Genomic DNA, 27,230 nt, shown 5'->3' with positions numbered 1-27,230 from the left:
TGTCTCCTCTCTGCTCTCTGCTCTACTTCTGTCTCTCTTCTCTCATCTCCTCTCCTCTCTCTCTGTCCCTCTCGCCCTCTCAATTCAATTCAATTCAATTTGCTTTATTGGCATGACGTAACAATGTACATATTGCCAAAGCTTACTTTGAATATTTACAATATGAAAATAATAAGAATCAAAATGGTCAACGGGACAACAGTAACAACAATAACCAAGGGTGAAAATAACCAAACATTCAACAATAACAATAAGCATACAGTAGAGTACATGTGCAGGTTGATTGGTCTGTCAGACACTGTCTCTCAACTTATGGCAGTCAGCAATGTAGTGCCCTGCCAACCCACAGCTCTCTGCGTCCTCCCCCAACAGGACGGGTAGCCTACTCTCATCAGAGAGGTCTTTGAAACCTTAATATATAATAAGGGTTTAAAATTTGTGGAAATGACACTAATTGTTTTATATTTTTCACATTTTGTCAGAAAATGCAGCTCCGTCTCAGGTTCTGCTGTTGTGCAGTGTTTGCACAGCCTTTCCTTTACAGGGAGCCAGGGTTTCCTGTGTCTACCCTTCTCAATGGCAAGGCTGTGCTCACTGAGCCTGTACTTTGTCAAGGTTTTGATCAGTAACCATGGTCAAATAGTTAGCCACGGCGTACTGTCGATATAGGGCCAGATAACACTGCATTTTGATTTGTGCTTGTGCTTCCCAAATCTCTCCCTCTCTCTGTCCCTCTCTCTCTCTCTCTGTCCCTCTCTCTCTCTGTCCCTCTCTCTCTCTCTCTCTCTCTGTCCCTCTCTCTCTCTCTGTCCCTCTCTCTCTCTGTCCCTCTCTCTCTCTCTGTCTGGCCCTCTCTCTCTGTACCTCTCTCTCTCTGTCCCTCTCTCTTTCTCTCTCTCTGTCCCTCTCTCTGTCCCTCTCTCTCAATTCAATTCAATTCAAGGGCTTTATTGGCATGGGAAACATGTGTTAACATTGCCAAAGCAAGTGAGGTAGACAACATACAAAGTGAATATATAAAGTGAAAAACAACAAAAATTAACAGTAAACATTACACATACAACAGTTTCAAAACAGTAAAGACATTACAAATGTCATATTATATATATATATATATATACACAATGTACAAATAATTAAAGGACACAAGATAAAATAAATAAGCATAAATATGGGTTGTATTTACAATGGTGTTTGTTCTTCACTGGTTGCCCTTTTCTCGTGGCAACAGGTCACAAATCTTGCTGCTGTGATGGCACACTGTGGAATTTCACCCAGTAGGTATGGGAGTTTTTCAAAATTGGATATGTTTTCGAATTCTTTGTGGATCTGTGTGATCTGGGGGAAATATGTCTCTCTAATATGGTCATACATTGGGCAGGAGGTTAGGAAGTGTAGCTCAGTTTCCACCTCATTTTGTGGGCAGTGAGCACATAGCCTGTCTTCTCTTGAGAGCCATGTCTGCCTACGGCGGCCTTTCTCAATAGCAAGGCTATGCTCACTGAGTCTGTACATAGTCAAAGCTTTCCTTAATTTTGGGTCAGTCACAGTGGTCAGGTATTCTGCCGCTGTGTACTCTCTGTGTAGGGCCAAATAGCATTCTAGTTTGCTCTGTTTTTTTGTTAATTCTTTCCAATGTGTTAAGTAATTATCTTTTTGTTTTCTCATGATTTGGTTGGGTCTAATTGTGCTGTTGTCCTGGGGCTCTGTAGGGTGTGTTTGTGTTTGTGAACAGAGCCCCAGGACCAGTTTGCTTAGGGGACTCTTCTCCAGGTTCATCTCTCTGTTTGTGATGGCTTTGTTATGGAAGGTTTGTGAATCGCTTCCTTTTAGGTGGTTGTAGAATTTAATGGCTCTTTTCTGGATTTTGATAATTAGTGGGTATCGGCCTAATTCTGCTCTGCATGCATTATTTGGTGTTTTACGTTGTACACGGAGGATATTTTTGCAGAATTCTGCGTGCAGAGTCTCAATTTGGTGTTTGTCCCATTTTGTGAAGTCTTGGTTGGTGAGCGGACCCCAGACCTCACAACCATAAAGGGCAATGGGCTCTATGACTGATTCAAGTATTTTTAGCCAAATCCTAATTGGTATGTTGAAATTTATGTTTCTTTTGATGGCATAGAATGCCCTTCTTGCCTTGTCTCTCAGATCGTTCACACCTTTGTGGAAGTTACCTGTGGCGCTGATGTTTAGGCCAAGGTATGTATAGTTTTTGTGTGCTCTAGGGCAACAGTGTCGAGATGGAATTTGTATTTGTGGTCCTGGTGACTCGACCTTTTTGGAACACCATTATTTTGGTCTTACTGAGATTTACTGTGCCATTTAGGGCCCAGGTCTGCATACATTCTACAGAATACCCTGGCATAAGATCTACCAACTGAGCCACAGCTGCTGTAGGCCCTCCTTGGTTGGTGACAGAAGCACCAGATCATCAGCAAACAGCAGACATTTGACTTCGGATTCTAGCAGGGGAGGCCGGGTGCTGCAGACTTTTCTAGTGCCCGCGCCAGTTCGTTGATATATATGTTGAAGAGGGTGGGGCTTAAGCTGCATCCCTGTCTAACCCCACGACCCTGTGTGAAGAAATGTGTGTGTTTTTGCCAATTTTAACCGCACACTTGTTGTTTGTGTACATGGATTTTATAATGTCGTATGTTTTACCCCCAACACCACTTTCCATCAGTTTGTATAGCAGATCCTCATGCCAAATTGAGTCGAAGGCTTTTTGAAATCAACAAAGCATGAGAAGACTTTGCCTTTGTTTTGGTTTGTTTGGTTGTCAATTAAGGTGTGCAGGGTGAATACATGGTCTGTTGTACGGTAATTTGGTAAAAAGCCAATTTGACATTTGCTCAGTACATTGTTTTCATTGAGGAAATGTACGAGTCTGCTGTTAATAATAATGCAGAGGATTTTCCCAAGGTTACTGTTGACACATATTCCACGGTAGTTATTGGGGTCAAATTTGTCTCCACTTTTGTGGATTGGGGTGATCAGTCCTTGGTTCCAAATATTGGGGAAGATGCCAGAGCTAAGTATGATGTTAAAGAGTTTTAGTATAGCCAGTTGGAATTTGTTGTCTGTATATTTGATCATTTCATTGAGGATACCATCGACACCACAGGCCTTTTTGGGCTGGAGGGTTTTTATTTTGTCCTGTAACTCATTCAATGTAATTGGAGAATCCAGTGGGTTCTGGTAGTCTTTAATAGTTGATTCTAAGATCTGTAGTTGATCATGTATATGTTTTTGCTCTTTGTTCTTTGTTATAGAACCAAAAAGATTGGAGAAGTGGTTTACCCAGACATCTCCATTTTGGATAGATAATTCTTCGTGTTGTTGTTTGTTTAGTGTTTTCCAATTTTCCCAGAAGTGGTTAGAGTCTATGGATTCTTCAATTGCATTGAGCTGATTTCTGACATGCTGTTCCTTCTTTTTCCGTAGTGTGTTTCTGTATTGTTTTAGTGATTCACCATAGTGAAGGCGTAGACTCAGGTTTTCCGGGTCTCTCTGTCTGGCCCTCTCTCTCTGTACCTCTCTCTCTCTGTCCCTCTCTCTCTCTCTGTCCCTCTATCTCTCTGTCTGTCCTTCTCTCTCTCTGTCTGTCCCTCTCTCTCTCTGTCTGGCCCTCTCTCTCTCTGTACCTCGCTCTCTCTGTCCCTCTCTCTCTGTCCCTCTCTCTCTCTCTCTGTCCCTCTCTCTCTCTGTCTGTCCCTCTCTCTCTCTGTCTCTCTCTCTCTCTGTCCCTCTCTCTCTCTCTCTCTCGTTCTCTCTCTCTCTCTCTCTCTCTGTCCCTCTCTCTCTCTCTCTCTCTGTCCCTCTCTCTCTCTCTCTGTGTCTCTCTGTCCCCCTTTCTCTCTCTCTCTCTCTCTCTCTCTCTCTCTCCTTCTCTGTAGCTGTAACTTACTGTAGCTACATAGCCCTCTACCATGGCTGTAACTTACTGTAGCTACATAGCTCTCTACAGTGAATGTAACTTACTGTAGCTACATAGCCCTCTACCGTAGCTGTAACTTACTGTAGCTACATAGCCCTCTACCATAGCTGTAACTTACTGTAGCTACATAGCTCTCTATCGTGAATGTAACTTACTGTAGCTACATAACCCTCTACCGTGGCTGTAACTTACTGTAGCTACAGAACCCTCTACCGTGGCTGTAACTTACTGTGGCTACATAACCCTCTACCATGGCTGTAACTTACTGTAGCTACATAGCCCTCTACCGTGGCTGTAACTTACTGTAGCTACATAACCCTCTACCGTCAACGTAACTTACTGTAGCTACATAGCCCTCTACCATGGCTGTAACTTACTGTAGCTACATAGCTCTCTACCGTGGCTGTAACTTACTGTAGCTACATAACCCTCTACCGTAGCTGTAACTCACTGTAGCTACATAGCCCTCTACCGTGGCTGTAACTTACTGTAGCTACATAGCCCTCTACCGTGGCTGTAACTTACTGTAGCTTCATAGCCCTCTACCGTGGCTGTAACTTACTGTAGCTACATAGCCCTCTACCGTGACTGTAACTTACTGTAGCTACATCAAATTGGGCCGTGCCGAACTAGCCCACTAGACAGGCGGGCTCTGGCGCCACCTCAAGGTCCATTTGGAACATGTCTCCCAGACTCGCCACACCTTCCTCCAGTCTTGCTTCACCCGAGACACCCTCCGAGAGGGGTTCTATTGACGCCTGGGGGTCCACTTCCTAGAATCCATACATCCGGGCATCCCTCCTTCTGGCGTCCCTCCCACCTCTCCGGCTTCCTCCTCCCTTCTGGTTCCCTCGGTTCCCCACGTCTCTGGACATACTGGTCCATAGTTGGAGGAACATCAGGAAATCCCTCCCGATAAGGACTGGCAAAGGCAGGTTCAGGACGACTCCCACTGGCCCTGTGTGTTGTCCCTTTGTGGTCTGTAGGTGGAGGAGTGTGGTAGGGTAGTCCTTAGTCTCTTCGTGTATACACGTGATGGCCATGGTGTCTGTCAGGTTCGGGGACTGGGCGAAGTCAGGGCAGATCAGGGTCACCATACACCCGGAGTCCAGAACTGCCATGGTGTCCTTTCCGTTGGCTCTTACCGGGGTGACAGGGGAAGGACCACTCTCCTCAGCCCAGCATGCCATCAGCAAGCCGCAGGGACGCCCGGTGGCTACCTCACTGGCCGAGGCCGAAGGCATTGGGACATCGTGGATGGGACAGTTCCAGGCGTACCACTTCCTGCTGTCCAGGTTTAGGAAAAGGCGTCATCTCGGGTAGCTGGCTGTTGGTGTCCCCCCATCCTTGGCCGGGGTCCTGGCGTGGTCCTCCGCCCTTTTGTGGTTGTGGAGGGTTCCGCCTTCCGTGGTTGCGTAGGACCTCCAAAGCCACCTGTTGTCCTTCCACCAGTTCCACCAGCTGATCTGCGCTCTGTGGGTTAGCTTGGCTTGCTAACTTTTTAGCTTCGGAAGGGTGAGAGTGTAGAAATGTATCTATGACCACTTTCTCGATGGACTTGAGTGTCAGTGGTTCAACAGTTAGCCAGCTCTTGGCCAGCCTAATTAGATCATGCGGAGGGAAGCTATAGCATCTTACGCCCAATCATGGAATGTTTGTGCCCTGCTAATCAGGGTGTAACCATACCAGCGCAGGACTTCCTTTTTCAGCCCCTCGCAATGCGTCGCCTGGCCAACCGTCAGATCCTGATAGGTCTTCTGTGCCGCGCCTGACAGGAAGGGTTCTAGCAGGCTGGTCCATTGCTCGTGGGGCCATTTCTCCCTGCTCGCCGTCCTCTCGAAGGCAAGCCTCGATGTCATTAACCTCTGTCAGCTTCAGTATAAACCTACTGGGTTTGGGGTGAGAGACTGCTGCGCCTGCCACAATGCCAGCCTGGGCGGCTGTCAGCTGGCTAAGTTTAGCTCGCAGGAGAGTGGTCTGCTGACGCTGTTTCTCCAGCAGCTCCTGATGCATATCCTGCTTGGCTTTGTTCACCTCCATCAGCTGTTTCACCAATGCTTCCATTGTGCTCCGTGTCTGTTTGGTTATTAAACTTCAACCCAAGTTTGCCCACATTTTCCACCACATGTAGCAGGTTCAAGGTGGTGGGGTTTCCACGTCACCAAGTTGAATAACCAAACACGCACACAAAGCACAACTAGAATAGAAATGGGGAATTTATTAGCGAGATTTGCACACTGTGGGAAAGGGGGGGGGGGGGAATTCAGCAGCCAGTTCACAGTCCACAATCCGCTCTCGTTGTCCGTTCCGTTCTCCAGGGGTAATCCTAAAACTCAGGTCCTCAGTCAAACCGGTTCGGTACACAATGTGGGAAATCAGACAGTCCAGGTCACAACGAGTAATCACACAGATTATTCTCTCTCTTTTCACATTCTCCATAACACAGGTTTTACTCTCAGTCCTCTCCCCGTTTGTGCAGCCCGCTTCCTCTTTTATCCCCAAGCACTCCATGGCTTAATGGTCCACAGGCTTGCCTTGTTGGGGCAGGAAGTCCATATAAGGACTGGGGGGGTGGAGCCAGCAGGCTGCAAGATATCTCCCTTTAATCACCACTCCCCTCACCTCTCCCTGCCGTCTGCCACAATATGTACATAGCCCTCCTGGGCTGGTTGTTTTGAAAGCTGCTTACCAGAGGAAAACTCGGTCTGTTAAAACTGATCGAGTCATCAGTTAGAGAGGAGAAATCTGACCAGAGATCACACACCAGATTAATACTTGGTCAAATCTAAAACTTGGATGGCCGGAGGGATGGACGGAGGGATGGAAGGACAGAGGGATGGACGGAGGGATGGACGGAGGGATGGACGGAGGGATGGAGGGATGGACGGAGGGATGGATGGAGGGAGGGATGGACGGAGGGATGGAGGGAGGGAGGGAGGGAGGGATGGATGGAGGGAGGGAGGGATGGATGGAGGGATGGACGGAGGGATGGACGGAGGGATGGACGGAGGGATGGACGGAGGGATGGATGGAGGGAAGGACGGAGGGATGGACGGAGTGATGGACGGAGGGAGGGATGGACGGAGGGATGGAGGGAGGGATGGATGGAGGGAAGGACGGAGGGATGGACGGAGTGATGGACGGAGGGATGGACGGAGGGATGGACGGAGGGATGGACGGAGGGATGGACGGAGGGATGGAGGGAGGGAAGGACGGAGGGATGGACGGAGTGATGGACGGAGGGAGGGATGGACGGAGGGATGGAGGGATGGAAGGACAGAGGGATGGACAGAGGGATGGACGGAGGGAGGGATGGATGGAGGGATGGATGGAGGGATGGATGGAGGGATGGACGGAGGGATGGACGGAGGGAGGGATGGACGGAGGGATGGAGGGAGGGAAGGACGGAGGGATGGACGGAGTGATGGACGGAGGGAGGGATGGACGGAGGGATGGAGGGATGGAAGGACAGAGGGATGGACGGAGGGATGGACGGAGGGAGGGAGGGATGGATGGAGGGATGGACGGAGGGAGGGACGGAGGGAGGGATGGACGGAGGGATGGAGGGAGGGAAGGATGGAGGGATGGACGGAGGAATGGAGGGAGGGAAGGACGGAGGGATGGAGGGAGGGATGGAGGGAGGGAAGGATGGAGGGATGGAGGGAGGGAAGGATGGAGGGATGGACGGAGGGATGGAGGGAGGGAAGGACAGGGGGATGGACAGAGGGATGGAGGGAGGGAAGGACGGAGGGATGGACGGAGGGAGGGAAGGACAGAGGGATGGAGGGAGGGAAGGACGGAGGGATGGACGGAGGGATGGATGGAGGGAGGGAAGGACGGAGGGATGGAGGGAGGGAGGGAAGGACGGAGGGATGGAGGGAGGGAGGGAAGGACGGAGGGATGGACAGAGGGATGGGGGGAGGGTAGGACAGAGGGATGGAGGGAGGGAGGGAGGGAAGGACGGAGGGAAGGACGGAGGGATGGATGGAGGGAGGGAAGGACGGAGGGATGGATGGAGGGAGGGAAGGACGGAGGGATGGATGGAGGGAGGGAAGGACGGAGGGATGGATGGAGGGAGGAAAGGACGGAGGGATGTACGGAGGGATGGATGGAGGGAGGGAAGGACGGAGGGATGGATGGAGGGAGGGAGGGAAGGACGGAGGGATGGATGGAGGGAGGGAAGGACGGAGGGATGGATGGAGGGAGGGAAGGACGGAGGGATGGATGGAGGGAGGGAAGGACGGAGGGATGGATGGAGGGAGGGATGAAACAGTTACACATACATGTTTCTGATTAAAAACTACAGACCTGTAGCGCTCCCCTCGGTCATCATGAAAACCTTTGAGCTCCTGGTCCTGTCCCATCTCAAAACCACCACGCACGCCCTCCTCGACCCCATGAAGTTTGTCTACAGAGCCAATAGTTCTGTGGACAACGCCGTCAACATGGACCTTCACTACAGCCTCCGACACCTCGAAAACCCAAGAACAAAAGTACTAAAAAGTACCCAAGGACGTAGTATCTGCACCAGATGGAGAAACTCTCTTGGACAATTCAAGTTTGGTTCTACACATCCATCATTGAGTCCATCCTCACCTCTTCTATCACTGTCTGGTTTGGCTCTGTATCTGCCCACTACAAGGGCAAACTGCAGCACCTCCAGGACAAGGAAGCGTGCAGGTTAGATGATCGCTGACCCTGCCCACCCTGGACACCTTTCCCACCCTGGACACCCTGCCCAACCTGGACACCCTTCCCACCCTGGACACATCTCCCACCCTGGACACCTTTCCCACCCTGGACACCCTTCCCATCCTGGACACCCTTCCCACCCTGGACACATCTCCCACCCTGGACACCTTTCCCACCCTGGACACCCTTCCCACCCTGGACACCTTTCCCACCCTGGACACCCTGCCCAACCTGGACACCCTTCCCACCCTGGACACATCTCCCACCCTGGACACCTTTCCCACCCTGGACACCCTTCCCACCCTGGACACCTTTCCCACCCTGGACACCTTTCCCGCCCTGGACACCCTTCCCACCCTGGACACCTTTCCCACCCTGGACACCCTGCCCAACCTGGACACCCTTCCCACCCTGGACACATCTCCCACCCTGGACACCCTTCCCACCCTGGACACCTTTCCCAGCTTGGACACCCTGCCCAACCTGGACACCCCATCTATTAAAGATGATCAAAACCACCTGAACAGTTCCTTCCCCCATGCTGTGGCCCTCATTAACCGCCCATCGGGCTCATAGGGATCGAGTGACTTTGCATTGGGCCATTTACTGCACCTTGTCAACAACGACCTGAAATTCTAAAATGCACTTTACCGCACAACACTGTATATACAGTAGGTTCCATGGCAGCATCCCTCCCTCTGCTTATATATACAGTGGGGAGGATTTTGCAGGTGTTCCTACTTACAAAGCATGTAGATGTCTGTAATTTTTATTATAGGTACACTTCAACTGTGAGAGACAGAATCTAAAACAAAAATCCAGAAAATCCCATTGTATGATTTTAAGTAATTCATTTGCATTTTATTGCATGACATAAGTATTTGATACATCAGAAAAGCAGAACTTAATATTTGGTACAGAAACCTTTGTTTGCAATTACAGAGATCATACGTTTCCTGTAGTTCTTGACCAGGTTTGCACACACTGCATCAGGGATTTTGGCCCACTCCTCCATACAGACCTTCTCCAGATCCTTCAGGTTTCGGGGCTGTCGCTGGGCAATACGGACTTTCAGCTCCGTCCAAAGATGTTCTATTGGGTTCAGGTCTTGGAGACTGGCTAGGCCACTCCAGGACATTGAGATGCTTCTTACGGAGCCACTCCTTAGTTGCCCTGGCTGTGTGTTTCAGGTCGTTGTCATGCTGGAAGACCCAGCCACGACCCATCTTCAATGCTCTTACTGAGGGAAGGAGGTTGTTGGCCAAGATCTCGCGATACATGGCCCCATCCATCCTCCCCTCAATACGGTGTAGTCGTCCTGTCCCCTTTGCAGAAAAGCATCCCCAAAGAATGATGTTTCCACCTCCATGCTTCACAGTTGGGATGGTGTTATTGGGGTTGTACTCATCCTTCCTCTTCCTCCAAACACGGCGAGTGGAGTTTAGACCAAAAATATATATTTTTGTCTCATCAGACCACATGACCTTCTCCCATTCCTCCTCTGGATCATCCAGATGGTCATTGGCAAACTTCAGACGGGCCTGGACATGCGCTGGCTTGAGCAGGGGGACCTTGCGTGCGCTGCAGGATTTTAATCCACGACGGCATAGTATGTTACTAATGGTTTTCTTTAAGACTGTGGTCCCAGCTCTCTTCAGGTCATTGACCTACAATTTTATCCCTGATGTCCTTACACAGCTCTCTGGTCTTGGCCATTGTGGAGAGGTTGGAGTCTGTTTGATTGAGTGTGTGGACAGGTGTCTTTTATACAGGTAACGAGTTCAAACAGGTGCAGTTAATACAGGTAATAAGTGGAGAACAGGAGAGCTTCTTAAAGAAAAACTAACAGGTCTGTGAGAGCCGGAATTCTTACTGGTTGGTCGGTGATCAAATACTTATGTCATGCAATAAAATGCAAATTAATTACTTAAAAATCATACAATGTGATTTTCTGGATTTTGTTTTAAATTCCGTCTCTCACAGTTGAAGTGTACCAGTTGAAGTGTAAAAAATGACAGACCTCTACATGCTTTGTAAGTAGGAAAACCTGCAAAATCGGCAGTGTATCAAGAACTTGTTCTCCCCACTGTATATCCCCTCTGTAAATGGTATATTCCCACTGTAATCAGCCTATACTCCAGAATTTTAAGTTTTATGTTTACTGTACCGACATTGTATATTCGGTACAAATGTAGGATCTTAATTTGGTCACTCTTTTGTTGCTGAGAATGTTCCTGCACAGCATTAAATGCAAATTTGTAGTTTATTTGAGTTCAAAAAGTATTTTTTAAGTATTTAATTTCCCCTTTGAAATGTCAGACTTCATTTGCCCAAATGAAAAATGTATCAACCCCTACAAAAATGTCCATTCATTATCATCCACAGATTAATTCACATTTCCTGTTGCTGAATAATTATTGTCCTGCTGTAGCAAACTGTCTCAAAGTAAGTTCTTACATCTGTATGATGTCTATGTGGACTTGTGTCTGTATTCTGTTTGTCAGTTACAGAGAGCACCTTCACACTGAAGCAGATTATGGGTCTGTGTAAATATACTTGGTGAATTAAGGGGATTCTGATACAACAGCCAAACATAATCATGTTCGATAACAAAGATGGTGCTGAAGACAAAAGACACTTTACAGAATATCTAAACATGTGTTTCTGAGCACTCTGCAACCATGACGACAGCGGCCATATCAGGGAAGGATGCTCCAAGGCACCATGGGAGCTGCGAGGGTTTAGGAGGAGTGGAGGAAGGAAGGAAGAGAAGAAGAGGTGGAGCGGCGTGCAGAGAGAAGTGAGAAAAGAGAGAGGGCAGGCAGAAAGAACAAACACACACACACGGCCACCGCAGCAGCCCTCAGAGACAAACACAACACCACTGTCATCACCCCAGCAGAGTCTTGGCAAGCTTCTTTACAAGCCATCAACGCCTCCCCCTCTCGTTCCTCTCTCTTCTTTCCTCTCCCCCTCTTTCATTCTCTCTTCTTCCTCTCTCCCCCTCTCGTTCCTCTCTCTTCTTTCCTCTCTCCCCTCTTTCATTCTCTCTTCTTCCTCTCTCCCCCTCTCGTTCCTCTCTCTTCTTTCCTCTCTCCCCTCGTTCCTCTCTCTTCTTTCCTCTCTCCCCTCTTTCATTCTCTCTTCTTCCTCTCTCCTCCTCTCTTTCCTTCTCATCCCCCTATCAGGACGTTGACTGCCCAGTTAACACATTACCATTCTACCCCTGCCCCTCTGCAATGACAACCATTCACTGCTGGCTCATATGTAGAAACACAATGTATAGAACAGAACAGACATGGCTGTCTATTCCATAGGATAGAGATTTACATTAATTCTGTACATTGCAATTGTATCTTTACATCAATCTGCAATCCCATCAAAACCCCTGCTCTCTAATAGACACAGCGATGTACTACTGGTAGCAGGGAAAACAACACATCTCTACTAGATAGGGAATATGATAATGAGTGATGTCATTTGAGATGCAGACCTAGTAAAGTAGACACATGTTAAACAGGGCTTCTTACACTTATTCTGCTCAAGACCAAATTGACAAATTGTCCATCCTCCAACAAACCAAATTAAGAAGAAATAGTGTGTGATCATTGATGCATTCTCATAACTAGAGACACCTACCTCTCACATGCCCAGGGACCACTTTGGGTCCTGACCCATTTTTTAAGAGACCCTGCATTAGAGTACTACAGTTAGCGTAGCGTCACAGTAACCAACCCAGTGGTACCCTATCCAGCCCAGCCCAGCCTAGCGTCACAGTTATCAACCCAGTGGTACCCAGTACATTGTACAGTAACCTACCTGACTTTAAATTCCTGCGCTGTGACCTGGACCTGGGCTCCAGCAGGCACTGCCTCAGTACAGTAGATCTGAGGGAAGTAGAACCGGTGAGACTGCACGTTTATATCCATGGTGCTTGGCAGTAACCGCACATCAGACGCACAGCACAACCCTGCTACAGGAACGATGGAAGGATTTCCCTCCTTTCTCTGTGTCTCTTCTCTTTCTTCTTTCCTTATCCCTGACCTGTCCGATCCAGGCTGTGGCGTTCCAGGCTGTGGCGTTCTAGGCTGTGGGTTAGTTAACGAGAGAGTTCTAAGGTTAACGATGGCATCCCAGTCACTGTCTCTCCGGGGTGGTCGTGGATTCACAGTCACAGCGCGATACAGCCAGACATCCCCCTCTCCTCTCTTCACGCAGAGTCACTCGATCACTTCGGCTGGCTCCTCACAGACACACTAACCTTTTTCCCTAGTAGCAACACAGCCGTACAAGGAGCGGAATGGACATGAATAAATACAAATAAAAGAACAAAGACACTTCCAATGAGAACTCCTTGAGAGAGAGAAAGACCGCAAATAAAAAAATCTCATTTTCATCAATGCATCCTCTTCCACAGCAGGGCTATTTTAGAACATTGAGAGAATATAAAAGAGAAAGAGAGAGACAAATATAATAAATTAACAATGCAAAAGCAGCCCTCAGTCGAGTGGGAGCACTGAATGAGAGATGAGAGCCCTTTTTTGAATTTTGAGTGGAGAGAGAGCGAGAGAGAGAGAGAGAGAGAGAGAGCGAGAGAGAGAGAGAGCGAGAGAAAGAAAGAGGGAGAGAGAGACAGAGAGAAAGAGGGAGAGCGAGAGAGAGAGAGAGAGAGAGAGAGAGAGAGAGAGAGAGAGAGAGAGAGAGAGAGAGAGAGAGAGAGAGAGAGAGGGTAACTTACACAAAGCTCTGAGAGACAAGGCAAGAAGGCAAGGCAAGATTCTATGCCATCAAAAGGAACATAAATTTCAACATACCAATTAGGATCTGGCTAAAAATACTTGAATCAGTCATAGAGCCCATTGCCCTTTACGGTTGTGAGGTCTGTGGTCCGCTCACCAACCAAGACTTCACAAAATGGGACAAACAGAGCGAGAGAGAGAAGACAGAGCGAAAGTGGTAGAGCGAGAGAGAGCACGGTAGTGTAATAGAGAGAGAGATTCCCAGTGCTGTGAGGCGTTGCCCTCACACTGCCTCTCTCCTCTGTGTGTCTCACTGGATTACCTCCCTCCCCTCCCCCTCCATCCCCCTCCCAGCAGTGATATGAGCGGTGGGCCGCCAGCCCCCGAGGCCGCTGGTCCTCTCATCCCTCTCCTCTCCTCTTCCAGGGCTCTGATTGGCGGAGCCAGGGATGTGTAAGCCTGCGCGGAACGAGTGAAGAGGAGCGACAGACGTTAATTAATCTGATTGCTCCCATCTTTCTCGCACCTGATTCAATGTGGCATGCCAGGGTGGGGTGGAGCTACATTACTGCTGTCTCTCAAAAAAAAACACACACACACACACACACACACACACACACACACACACACACACACACACACACACACACACACACACACACACACACACACACACACACACACACACACACACACACACACACACACACACTGAGAGAAGTATACACAGGTGGGTTAATGGAGATACCAATGCATCTCTGGTTTAAATAAATATCTGAAGCATTGTTATTTGAACAGATATGAAAGTACTGAGAATACACGATGGAACCTCCAATTGCCACATTACCACCACAAGTACAGATGCAGGATCTTAACTTGAGCCAGTTTTCTACAGCAATAAAATAATCCTGCAGCTACAGGAAATTTGAATTATTATTAATGAATATTTTTGTATGGGTTTATTTTTATTTAACTATAAAAGTTCAATGTTTTTGTATTTCTGTGTTTGGCCTGGTATGGTTCCCAATCAGAGGCAGCTGTTTATCGTTGTCTCATTTTTTGGGTCCTTTTTCATCAATGCATCTTCTTCCACAGCAGGGATATTTTAGAACAATGAGAGAATATAAAAGGCAGCCTGTTTTCCCACTATGGGTTGCGGGTAGTTGTTTCCTGTTTTGTATTTTGTCACCGAATAGGACTGTTTTGTTTTTGTCGTGTTTTCTCCTTTGTTATTTTTGTGTTCAGTTGAATAAATATAACATGAACACTTACCACGCTGTGCATTGGTCAGATTCTTCACCCTCCTCGTCAGAAGAGGAGGAAAACTGTTACACAGTGGGTTAACTGCCTGTTCAGGGGCAGAACAACAGATTTTTACCTTGTGGGCTCGGGGATTTGATCTTGCAACCTTTTGGTTACTAGTCCAACACTCTTACCACTAGGCTAAATGCCGCCCCAATGATACATTTTCCATTAGCGCAAATCAAGTCTGAAATTTCAAAGTGGAAATTACAAACTTTAAAAGCCGTTTTAAAACTCAAATACACTACTAGTTTGCATTTCCTGCTGAGCAATAAACGAGTGATCAAATTAAGAACCTACATCTATACAGAACACCCTGCATTTTTCTAAGACACACACCCATTATATTATTTCACTGCATACTACTATTAAAAACATGTTTTTTTTTATTTATTTTATTTCACCTTTATTTAACCAGGTAGGCTAGTTGAGAACAAGTTCTCATTTGCAACTGCGACCTGGCCAAGATAAAGCATAGCAGTGTGAACAGACAACACAGTTACACATGGAGTAAACAATTAGCAAGTCAATAACACAGTAGAAAAAAATGGGCAGTCTATATACAATGTGTGCAAAAGGCATGAGGTAGGCGAATAATACAATTTTGCAGATTAACACTGGAGTGATAAATGATCAGATGGTCATGTACAGGTAGAGATATTGGTGTGCAAAAGAGCAGGAAAGTAAATAAATAAAAAACAGTATAAAAACAGTATGGGAATGAGGTAGGTGAAAATGGGTGAGCTATTTACCTATAGACTATGTACAGCTGCAGCGATCGGTTAGCTGCTCCGATAGCTGATGTTTGAAGTTGGTGAGGGAGATAAAAGTCTCCAACTTCAGCGATTTTTGCAATTCGTTCCAGTCACAGGCAGCAGAGTACTGGAACGAAAGGCGGCCAAATGAGGTGTTGGCTTTAGGGATGATCAGTGAGATACACCTGCTGGAGCGCGTGCTACGGATGGGTGTTGCTATCGTGACCAGTGAACTGAGATAAGGCGGAGCTTTACCTAGCATGGACTTGTAGATGACCTGGAGCCAGTGGGTCTGGCGACGGATATGTAGTGAGGGCCAGCCGACTAGAGCATACAGGTCGCAGTGGTGGGTGGTATAAGGTGCTTTAGTGACAAAACGGATGGCACTGTGATAGACTGCATCCAGTTTGCTGAGTAGAGTGTTGGAAGCCATTTTGTAGATGACATCGCCGAAGTCGAGGATCGGTAGGATAGTCAGTTTTACTAGGGTAAGCTTGGCAGCGTGAGTGAAGGAGGCTTTGTTGCGGAATAGAAAGCCGACTCTTGATTTGATTTTTGATTGGAGATGTTTGATGTGAGTCTGGAAGGAGAGTTTGCAGTCTAGCCAGACACCTAGGTACTTATAGATGTCCACATATTCAAGGTCGGAACCATCCAGGGTGGTGATGCTAGTCGGGCATGCGGGTGCAGGCAGCGATCGGTTGAAAAGCATGCATTTGGTTTTACTCGCGTTTAAGAGCAGTTGGAGGCCATGGAAGGAGTGCTGTATGGCATTGAAGCTCGTTTGGAGGTTTGATAGCACAGTGTCCAATGACGGGCCGAAAGTATATAGAATGGTGTCGTCTGCGTAGAGGTGGATCAGGGAATCGCCCGCAGCAAGAGCAACATCATTGATATATACAGAGAAAAGAGTCGGCCCGAGAATTGAACCCTGTGGCACCCCCATAGAGACTGCCAGAGGACCGGACAGCATGCCCTCCGATTTGACACACTGAACTCTGTCTGCAAAGTAATTGGTGAACCAGGCAAGGCAGTCATCCGAAAAACTGAGGCTGTTGAGTCTGCCGATAAGAATATGGTGATTGACAGAGTCGAAAGCCTTGGCGAGGTCGATGAAGACGGCTGCACAGTACTGTCTTTTATCGATGGCGGTTATGATATCGTTTAGTACCTTGAGTGTGGCTGAGGTGCACCCGTGACCGGCTCGGAAACCAGATTGCACAGCGGAGAAGGTACGGTGGGATTCGAGATGGTCAGTGACCTGTTTGTTGACTTGGCTTTCGAAGACCTTAGATAGGCAGGGCAGGATGGATATAGGTCTATAGCAGTTTGGGTCCAGGGTGTCTCCCCTTTGAAGAGGGGGATGACTGCGGCAGCTTTCAATCCTTGGGGATCTCAGACGATATGAAAGAGAGGTTGAACAGGCTGGTAATAGGGGTTGCGACAATGGCGGCAGATAGTTTCAGAAATAGCGGGTCCAGATTGTCAAGCCCAGCTGATTTGTACGGGTCCAGGTTTTGCAGCTCTTTCAGAACATCTGCTATCTGGATTTGGGTAAAGGAGAACCTGGAGAGGCTTGGGTGAGGAACTACGGGGGGTGGAGCTGTTGGCCGAGGTTGGAGTAGCCAGGCGGAAGGCATGGCCAGCCGTTGAGAAGTGCTTATTGAAGTTTTCGATAATCATGGATTTATCGGTGGAGACCGTGTTTCCTAGCCTCAGTGCAGTGGGCAGCTGGGAGGAGGTGCTCTTGTTCTCCATGGACTTCACAGTGTCCCAGAACTTTTGGAGTTGGAGCTACAGGATGCAAACTTCTGCCTGAAGAAGCTGGCCTTAGCTTTCCTGACTGACTGCGTGTATTGGTTCCTGACTTCCCTGAACAGTTGCATATCACGGGGCTATTCGATGCTATTGCAGTCCGCCACAGGATGTTTTTGTGCTGGTCGAGGGCAGTCAGGTCTGGAGTGAACCAAGGGCTGTATCTGTTCTTGGTTCTGCATTTTTGAACGGAGCATGCTTATCTAAAATGGTGAGGAAGTTACTTTTAAAGAATGACCATGCATCCTCAACTGACGGGATGAGGTCAATGTCCTTCCAGGATACCCGGGCCAGGTCGATTAGAAAGGCCTGCTCACAGAAGTGTTTTAGGGAGCGTTTGACAGTGATGAGGGGTGGTCGTTTGACTGCGGCTCCGTGGCGGATACAGGCGATGAGGCAGTGATCGCTGAGATCCTGGTTGAAGACAGCGGAGGTATATTTGGAGGGCCAGTTGGTCAGGATGACGTCTATGAGGGTGCCCTTGTTTACAGAGTTAGGGTTGTACCTGGTGGGTTCCTTGATGATTTGAGTGAGATTGAGGGCATCTAGCTTAGATTGTAGGACTGCCGGGGTGTTAAGCATATCCCAGTTTAGGTCACCTAACAGAACAAACTCTGAAGCTAGATGGGGGCGATCAATTCACAAATGGTGTCCAGGGCACAGCTGGGAGCTGACGGGGGTCGGTAGCAGGCGGCAACAGTGAGAGACTTGTTTCTGGAGAGAGTAATTTTCAAAATTAGTAGTTCAAACTGTTTGGGTATGGACCTGGAAAGTATGACATTACTTTGCAGGCTATCTCTGCAGTAGACTGCGACTCCGCCCCCTTTGGCAGTTCTATCTTGACGGAAGATGTTATAGTTGGGTATGGAAATCTCTGAATTTTTGGTGGCATTCCTGAGCCAGGATTCAGACACGGCAAGGACATCAGAGTTAGCAGAGTGTGCTAAAGCAGTGAGTAAAACAAACTTAGGGAGGAGGCTTCTGATGTTGACATGCATAAAACCAATCAATGTGATTGAAAGAAGAATCTACATCAAAACCTGCAGTAAAAGCACTGATCAATTCTATAAATAAGTGTCCAGATTACTGTAGAGGTTAGATACAGTGTCCTCTTTACAACACCCACACAGACAGTACAGTAGTCACTCCCTAGCTAACTGATGAGGTCTAAATACACTGTAGAGGTTAGATACAGTGTCCTCTTTACAACACCCACACAGACAGTACAGTAGTCACTCCCTAGCTAACTGATGAGGTCTAAATACACTGTAGAGATTAGATACAGTGTCCTCTTTACAACACCCACACAGACAGTACAGTAGTCACTCCCTAGCTAACTGATGAGGTCTAAATACAGTGTAGAGGTTAGATACAGTGTCCTCTGTAATTATTGGGACAGTGACCCTGTTGTGTGTGATGAGGGACTGACTCTGTTGCTGTATGTGATGAGGGACTGAGTCTGTTGCTGTGTGTGATGATGTACTGAGTCTGTTGCTGTGTGTGATGGGGTACTGAGTCTGTTGTTGTGTGTGATGAGGTACTGAGTCTGTTGCTGTGTGTGATGAGGTACTGAGTCTGTTGCTGTGTGTGATGAGGTACTGACTGTTGTTGTGTGTGACAAGGGACTGACTCTGTTGTTGTGTTTGACGAGGGACTGACTCTGTTGTTGTGTGTGACGAGGGACTGAGTCTGTTGTTGTGTGTGATGAGGTACTGAGTCTGTTGTTGTGTGTGATGAGGTATTGAGCTTGTTGTTGTGTGTGATGAGGGACTGAGTTTGTTGTTGTGTGTGATGAGGTACTGAGTTTGTTGTTGTGTGTGATGAGGGACTGACTGTTGTTGTGTGCGATGAGGGACTGACTCTGTTGTTGTATGTGACGAGGGACTGACTCTATTATTGTGAGTGACGAGGGACTGACTCTGTTGTGTGTGATGAGGGACTGAGTCTGTTGTGTGTGATGAGGGACTTACTCTGTTGTTGTGTGTGATGAGGTACTAAGTCTGTTGTTGTGTGAATAGGTACTGAGTGTGTTGTTGTGTGTGATGAGGTATTGAGCTTGTTGTTGTGTGTGATGAGGGACTGAGTTTGTTGTTGTGTGTGATGAGGGACTGACTCTGTTGTTGTGTGCGATGAGGGACTGACTCTGTTGTTATATGTGACGAGGGACTGACTCTATTATTGTGAGTGACGAGGGACTGACTCTGTTGTGTGTGATGAGGGACTGAGTCTGTTGTGTGTGATGAGGGACTTACTCTGTTGTTGTGTGTGATGAGGTACTGAGTCTGTTGTGTGAATAGGTACTGAGTGTGTTGTTGTGTGTGATGAGGTATTGAGCTTGTTGTTGTGTGAATAGGTACTGAGTGTGTTGTTGTGTGTGACGAGGTACTGAGTCTGTTGTTTTGTGTGACGAGGGACTGAGTCTGTTGTTGTGTGTGATGAGCGACTGACTCTGTTGTTGTGTGTGATGAGGTACTGAGTCTGTTGTTGAGTGATGAGGTACTGAGTGTGTTGTTGTGTGATGAGGTACTGAGTCTGTTGTTGAGTGATGAGGCACTGAGTGTGTTGTTGTGTGATGAGGTACTGAGTCTGTTGTTGAGTGATGAGGTACTGAGTGTGTTGTTGTGTGATGAGGTACTGAGTATGTTGTTGAGTGATGAGGTACTGAGTGTGTTATTGTGTGATGAGGAGAAGCTCGGGTTAATATTTTAGAGAGGTTCCTCCCTCACCAAACGGCTCCCCTGACAATAGAAGGCTCCTGTAATAAATGTCTTGGTCTCAAGCCACACACATACAGACACACAACAGCAGCTAGGGATCAGCTAGAAATACAACCTTTCAACTATATTGGTCCAAGCTGAGCCAATACTTCAGTCCAGTCTTCTTTTTATTGAGCTAGCAGCAGTACAACAACATTTCAACCATACTGGTCAGGCAGTCTCGCATCCAAGCTGAGCAGACAATCCCTCTGTCAGTCTGCCATCCTTTCTCTTTATTGAGCTAGCAGTCTCGAATCCAAGCTGAGCAGACAATCCCTCTGTCAGTCTGCCATCCTTTCTCTTTATTGAGCTAGCAGTCTCGCATCCAAGCTGAGCAGACAATCCCTCTGTCAGTCTGCCATCCTTTCTCTTTATTGAGCTAGCAGTCTCGCATCCAAGCTGAGCAGACAATCCCTCTGTCAGTCTGCCATCCTTTCTCTTTATTGAGCTAGCAGTCTCGCATCCAAGCTGAGCAGACAATCCCTGTCAGTCTGCCATCATTTCTCTTTATTGAGCTAGCAGTCTCGTATCCAAGCTGAGCAGACAATCCCTCTGTCAGTCTGCCATCCTTTCTCTTTATTGAGCTAGCAGTCTCTTATCCAAGCTGAGCAGACAATCCCTCTGTCAGTCTGCCATCCTTTCTCTTTATTGAGCTAGCAGTCTCGTATCCAAGCTGAGCAGACAATCCCTCTGTCAGTCTGCCATCCTTTCTCTTTATTGAGCTAGCAGTCTCGCATCCAAGCTGATCAGACAATCCCTCTGTCAGTCTGCCATCCTTTCTCTTTATTGAGCTAGCAGTCTCGCATCCAAGCTGAGCAGACAATCCCTCTGTCAGTCTGCCATCCTTTCTCTTTATTGAGCTAGCAGTCTCGCATCCAAGCTGAGCAGACAATCCCTGTCAGTCTGCCATCCTTTCTCTTTATTGAGCTAGCAGTCTCGTATCCAAGCTGAGCAGACAATCCCTCTGTCAGTCTGCCATCCTTTCTCTTTATTGAGCTAGCAGTCTCGCATCCAAGCTGAGCAGACAATCGCTCTGTCAGTCTGCCATCCTTTCTCTTTATTGAGCTAGCAGTCTCGTATCCAAGCTGAGCAGACAATCGCTCTGTCAGTCTGCCATCCTTTCTCTTTATTGAGCTAGCAGTCTCGTATCCAAGCTGAGCAGACAATCCCTCTGTCAGTATGCCATCCTTTCTCTTTATTGAGCTAGCAGTCTTGCATCCAAGCTGATCAGACAATCCCTCTGTCAGTCTGCCATCCTTTCTCTTTATTGAGCTAGCAGTCTCACATCCAAGCTGAGCAGACAATCCCTCTGTCAGTCTGCCATCCTTTCTCTTTATTGAGCTAGCAGTCTCGCATCCAAGCTAAGCAGACAATCCCTGTCAGTCTGCCATCCTTTCTCTTTATTGAGCTAGCAGTCTCGTATCCAAGCTGAGCAGACAATCCCTCTGTCAGTCTGCCATCCTTTCTCTTTATTGAGCTAGCAGTCTCGCAACCAAGCTGAGCAGACAATCGCTCTGTCAGTCTGCCATCCTTTCTCTTTATTGAGCTAGCAGTCTCGTATCCAAGCTGAGCAGACAATCGCTCTGTCAGTCTGCCATCCTTTCTCTTTATTGAGCTAGCAGTCTCGTATCCAAGCTGAGCAGACAATCCCTCTGTCAGTCTGCCATCCTTTCTCTTTATTGAGCTAGCAGTCTCGCATCCAAGCTGAGCAGACAATCCCTCTGTCAGTCTGCCATCCTTTCTCTTTATTGAGCTAGCAGTCTCGCATCCAAGCTGAGCAGACAATCCCTGTCAGTCTGCCATCCTTTCTCTTTATTGAGCTAGCAGTCTCGTATCCAAGCTGAGCAGACAATCCCTCTGTCAGTCTGCCATCCTTTCTCTTTATTGAGCTAGCAGTCTCGCATCCAAGCTGAGCAGACAATCGCTCTGTCAGTCTGCCATCCTTTCTCTTTATTGAGCTATTAGTCTCGTATCCAAGCTGAGCAGACAATCGCTCTGTCAATCTGCCATCCTTTCTCTTTATTGAGCTAGCAGTCTCGTATCCAAGCTGAGCAGACAATCCCTCTGTCAGTCTGCCATCCTTTCTCTTTATTGAGCTAGCAGTCTCGTATCCAAGCTGAGCAGACAATCCCTCTGTCAGTCTGCCATCCTTTCTCTTTATTGAGCTAGCAGTCTCATATCCAAGCTGAGCAGACAATCCCTCTGTCAGTCTGCCATCCTTTCTCTTTATTGAGCTAGCAGTCTCGTATCCAAGCTGAGCAGACAATCCCTCTGTCAGTCTGCCATCCTTTCTCTTTATTGAGCTAGAAGTAATACAACATGATCACTGAGCATCCTAACCTTTTGTCAGAGGGGAGTACGTGTCCAATCAGAACCAGGTGATGTGTGACTGCTGACACAGTGAACTCTCTATGTGAAGGCAATGGGTCTTTTGACCCACTGGGAATGTGATGAAAGAAATACAAGCTGAAATAAATCATTCTCTCTACTATTATTCTGACATTTCACATTCTCAAAATAAAGTGGTGATCCTAACTGACCTAACTGCTGCTCCAGTTTCAACTGTTCTGCCTTACTATTATTCGACCATGCTGGTCATTTATGAACATTTGAACATCTTGGCCATGTTCTGTTATAATCTCCACCCGGCACAGCCAGAAGAGGACGGGCCACCCCACATATGCTCTCTCTAATTCTCTCTTTCTTTCTCTCTCTCGGAGGACCTGAGCCCTAGGACCGTGCCCCAGGACTACCTGACATGATGACACCTTGCTGCCCCCGGTCCACCTGACTGTGCTGCTGCTCCAGTTTCAACTGTTCTGCCTTGTTATTATTCGAACATGCTGGTCATTTATGAACATTTGAACATCTTGGCCATGTTCTGTTATAATCTCCACCCGGCACAGCCAGAAGAGGACTGGCCACCCCACATAGCCTGGTTCCTCTCTAGGTTTCTTCCTAGGTTTTGGCCTTTCTAGGGAGTTTTTCCTAGCCACCGTGCTTCTACACCTGCATTGCTTGCTGTTTGGGGTTTTAGGCTGGGTTTCTGTACAGCACTTTGAGATATCAGCTGATGTACGAAGGGCTATATAAATACATTTGATTTGATTTGATTTGATTTGAATACAAGCACTTTTTACGTGGGGATTAAATGTCGAAAGTCTGGACACACCTACTCATTCAAGGGTTTTTCTCTATTTTTACTATTTTCTACATTGTAGAATAATAGTGAATACATCAAAACTATGAAATAACACATATGGAATAATGTAGTAAGCAAAAAAGTGTTAAACAAATCAAATTATTAATTACTCTTGGCATTCTCTCAACGAGCTTCATGAGGAATGCTTTTCCAACAGTCTTGAAGGAGTTCCCACATATGCTGAGCACTTGTTGGCCGCTTTTTCTTTATTCTGCGGTTCAACTCATCATAGACCATCTCAATTGGGTTGAGGTCAGGTGATTGTGGAGGCCAGGTCATCTGATTCAGCACTCCATCACTCTCCTTCTTGGTGAAATAGCCCTTACACAGCCTGGGGGTGTGTTTTGGGTCATTGTCCTGTTGAGAAAACAATGATAGTCCCACTAAGTGCAAACCAGAAGGGATGGTGTATTGCTGCAGAATACTGTGGTGGCCATGCTGGATAAGTGTGCCTTCAATTCTAAATAAAACACAGACAGTGTCACCAGCAAAGCACCCCCACACCATAACACTTCCATGTTTCACGGTAGGAACCACACATGCTGAGATCATCCGTTCACCTACTCTGCGTCTCACAAAGACACTGCGGTTTGATGAGTCTCCTATTTGGACTCATCAAACCAATTTGGACTCATCAGACCAAAGGACATATTTGCACCGGTTTAATGTCCATTGCTCGTGTTTCTTGGCTCAAGCAAGTCTCTTCTTATTATTGGTGTCCTTAACCTTTCTAGGGCAGGCGTTCCGCTAGCGGAATTAGAATCCTCAACATTCCGCTGACATTCAAAGATATTTTTTTGAAATATGTAACTTTCACACATTAACAAGTCCAATACAGCAAATGAAAGATAAACATCTTGTTAATCTACCCATCATGTCCGATGTCAAAAATGCTTTACAGCGAAAGCACAACATATGATTATGTTAGGTCATAGCCAAGTCAAAAAAAACACAGCCATTTTTCCAGGAAAAGAGAGGAGTCACAAAAAGTAGAAATATAGATCAAATTAATCACTAACCTTTGATGACCTTCATCAGATGACACTCATAGGACATCATGTTGCACAATACATGTATGTTTTGTTCGATAATGTGCATATTTATGTCCAAAAATCTCAGTTTACATTGGCGCGTTACGTGCAGTAATGTTTGGATTCCAAAACATCTGGTGATTTTGCAGAAATACTCATAATAAACATTGATAAAAGATACAACTGTTATTCACAGAATTAAAGATAGACTTCTCCTTAATGCAACCACTGTCAGATTTCTTTTAAACTTTACGGAAAAAGCATAATCTGAGAACGGCGCTCAGAACCCAATCCAGACAGAGGAATATCCGCCATTTTTGAGTCAACAGAAGTTAGAAACAACACCATAAATATTTACTTACCTTTGATGATCTTCCTCAGAAGGCACTCCCAGGAATCCCAGTTTGACAATAAATGACTGATTTGTTCCAGAAAGTCCATCATTTATGTCCAAATAGCCACTTGTTGTTAGCGTTTTCAGCCCAGTAATCCATCTTCATGAGGCGCAGGCACTTTATCCAGACAAAAACTCGAAATTGTTCCGTTACAGTCCTTTAGAAACATGTCAAACAATGTATGGAATCAATCTTTAGGATGTTTTTAACATGAAACATCAATAATGTTCCAACCGGAGAATTCCTATGTCTGAAGAAAAGCACTGGAACGAGAGGTAACTCTGTCCGGAGCGCGCGTCATGAGACCAAGGCACTCTGCCAGACCACTGACTCAAAGAGGTCTCATGAGCCCCTCTTTTATAGTAGAATCCTCATTCAAATTTCTAAAGACGGTTGACATCTAGTGGAAACCGTAGGAAGTGCAACTTTATCCATATCTCAATGTGCATTCGGTAGGCCAAGCTTTGAAAAACTACAAACCTCAGACTTCCCACTTCCTGGTTGGATTTTTCTCAGGTTTTCACCTGCCATATGAGTGCTGTTATACTCACAGACATCATTCAAACAGTTTTAGAAACTTCAGAGTGTTTTCTATCAAATACAAATAATAATATGCATATATCAGCATCTGGGACAGAGTAGGAGGCAGTTCACTCTGGGCACTCTATTCATTCAAAAGTGAAAATGCTGCCCCCTATCCCAAAAACGTTTTAAGTAGTGGTTTCTTTGCAGCAATTGGACCATGAAGGCCTGATTCACGTGGTCTCCTCTGAACAGTTGATGCTAAGATGTGTCTGTTACTCGAACTCTTTGAATAATTTATTTGGGCTGCAATCCCAGGCGCAGTTCACTTTAATAAACGTATCCTCTGCAGCATAGGTATCTCTGGGTCTTCCTTTCCTGTTGGCGGTCCTCATGAGAGCCAGTTTCATCATAGCGCTTGATGGTTTTTGCGACTGCACTTGAAGAAACGTTCTTGACATTTTTCATATTGACTGACCTTCATGTCTTAAAGTAATGATGGACTGTTGTTTCTCTTTGCTTATTTGAGCTGTTCTTGCCATAATATGGACTTGGTCTTTTACCAAATAGGGCTATCTTCTCTATACCACTCTACCTTGTCACAACACAACTGATTGGCTCAAACACATTAAGAAGGAAAGAAATTCCACAAATTAACTTTTAACAAGGCACACCTGCAAATTGAAATGCATTCCAGGTGATTACCTCATGAAGCTGGTTGAGAGAATGCCAAGAGTGTGCAAAGCTGTCATCAAGGCAAAGGGTGGCTACTTTGAAGAATCTCCAATATAATATATATTTTGATTTGTTGAACACTTTTTTGGTTACTACATGATTCCATGTGTTATTTCATAGTTTTGATGTCTTCACTATTCTTCTACAATGTAGAAAATAGTAAAAAATAAATATGAGAATGAGTGAGAATGAATGAAAATGTGTGTCCAAACTTTTGGCTGGTACTGTAGCTTCCACAGATCACACAGACACAAAGAATTAGAGAACAAATCAAACATGGATAAACTACCATATACGTTAGGTCAATAACTGGAGCTCAAACAACGTTGTAAATACCACTAATATAACAAATCAAACATGGATAAACTACCATATACGTTAGGTCAATAACTGGAGCTCAAACAACGTTGTAAATACCACTAATATAACAAATCAAACATGGATAAACTACCATATCCGTTAGGTCAATAACTGGAGCTCAAACAACGTTGTAAATACCACTAATATAACAAATCAAACATGGATAAACTACCATATCCGTTAGGTCAATAACTGGAGCTCAAACAACGTTGTAAATACCACTAATATAACAAATCAAACATGGATAAACTACCATATCCGTTAGGTCAATAACTGGAGCTCAAACAACGTTGTAAATACCACTAATATAACAAATCAAACATGGATAAACTACCATATCCGTTAGGTCAATAACTGGAGCTCAAACAACGTTGTAAATACCACTAATATAACAAATCAAACATGGGTAAACTACCATATCCGTTAGGTCAATAACTGGAGCTCAAACAACGTTGTAAATACCACTAATATAACAAATCAAACATGGATAAACTACCATATACGTTAGGTCAATAACTGGAGCTCAAACAACGTTGTAAATACCACTAATATAACAAATCAAACATGGGTAAACTACCATATCCGTTAGGTCAATATCTGGAGCTCAAACAACGTTGTAAATACCACTAATATAACAAATCAAACATGGATAAACTACCATATACGTTAGGTCAATAACTGGAGCTCAAACAACGTTGTAAATACCACTAATATAACAAATCAAACATGGATAAACTACCATATCCGTTAGGTCAATAACTGGAGCTCAAACAACGTTGTAAATACCACTAATATAACAAATCAAACATGGATAAACTACCATATCCGTTAGGTCAATAACTGGAGCTCAAACAACGTTGTAAATACCACTAATATAACAAATCAAACATGGGTAAACTACCATATCCGTTAGGTCAATATCTGGAGCTCAAACAACGTTGTAAATACCACTAATATAACAAATCAAACATGGATAAACTACCATA

General features: G+C 46.1%; 1 protein-coding gene across 3 annotated transcripts in view; it reads right to left on the bottom strand.

Moving 5' to 3' along the window:
- The window catches only part of LOC118387068 (ena/VASP-like protein), a 225,124-nt gene that overhangs the window by 118,378 nt on the left and 79,516 nt on the right, over nt 1-27,230 (bottom strand). For 2 of the 3 annotated variants that reach the window (XM_052523967.1, XM_052523969.1), the window contains exon 1: nt 12,452-13,089. The exons of the other annotated variant lie outside the window; for it this stretch is intronic. In XM_052523967.1, coding sequence (XP_052379927.1) covers nt 12,452-12,561 — 110 coding nt within the window. In that variant the 5' untranslated portion in view covers nt 12,562-13,089. Of the gene's footprint in view, nt 1-12,451; nt 13,090-27,230 lie in introns of those variants that run through there. 3 annotated transcript variants of the gene reach the window in all.

This window comes from Oncorhynchus keta, chromosome 8 (assembly GCF_023373465.1).
Source record: "Oncorhynchus keta strain PuntledgeMale-10-30-2019 chromosome 8, Oket_V2, whole genome shotgun sequence".
In the NCBI taxonomy this organism is placed as follows: Eukaryota; Metazoa; Chordata; class Actinopteri; order Salmoniformes; family Salmonidae; genus Oncorhynchus; species Oncorhynchus keta.
The sequence above is the reverse complement of the archived record's forward strand: the minus strand, read 5'-3'. Positions and strand labels throughout refer to the sequence as shown.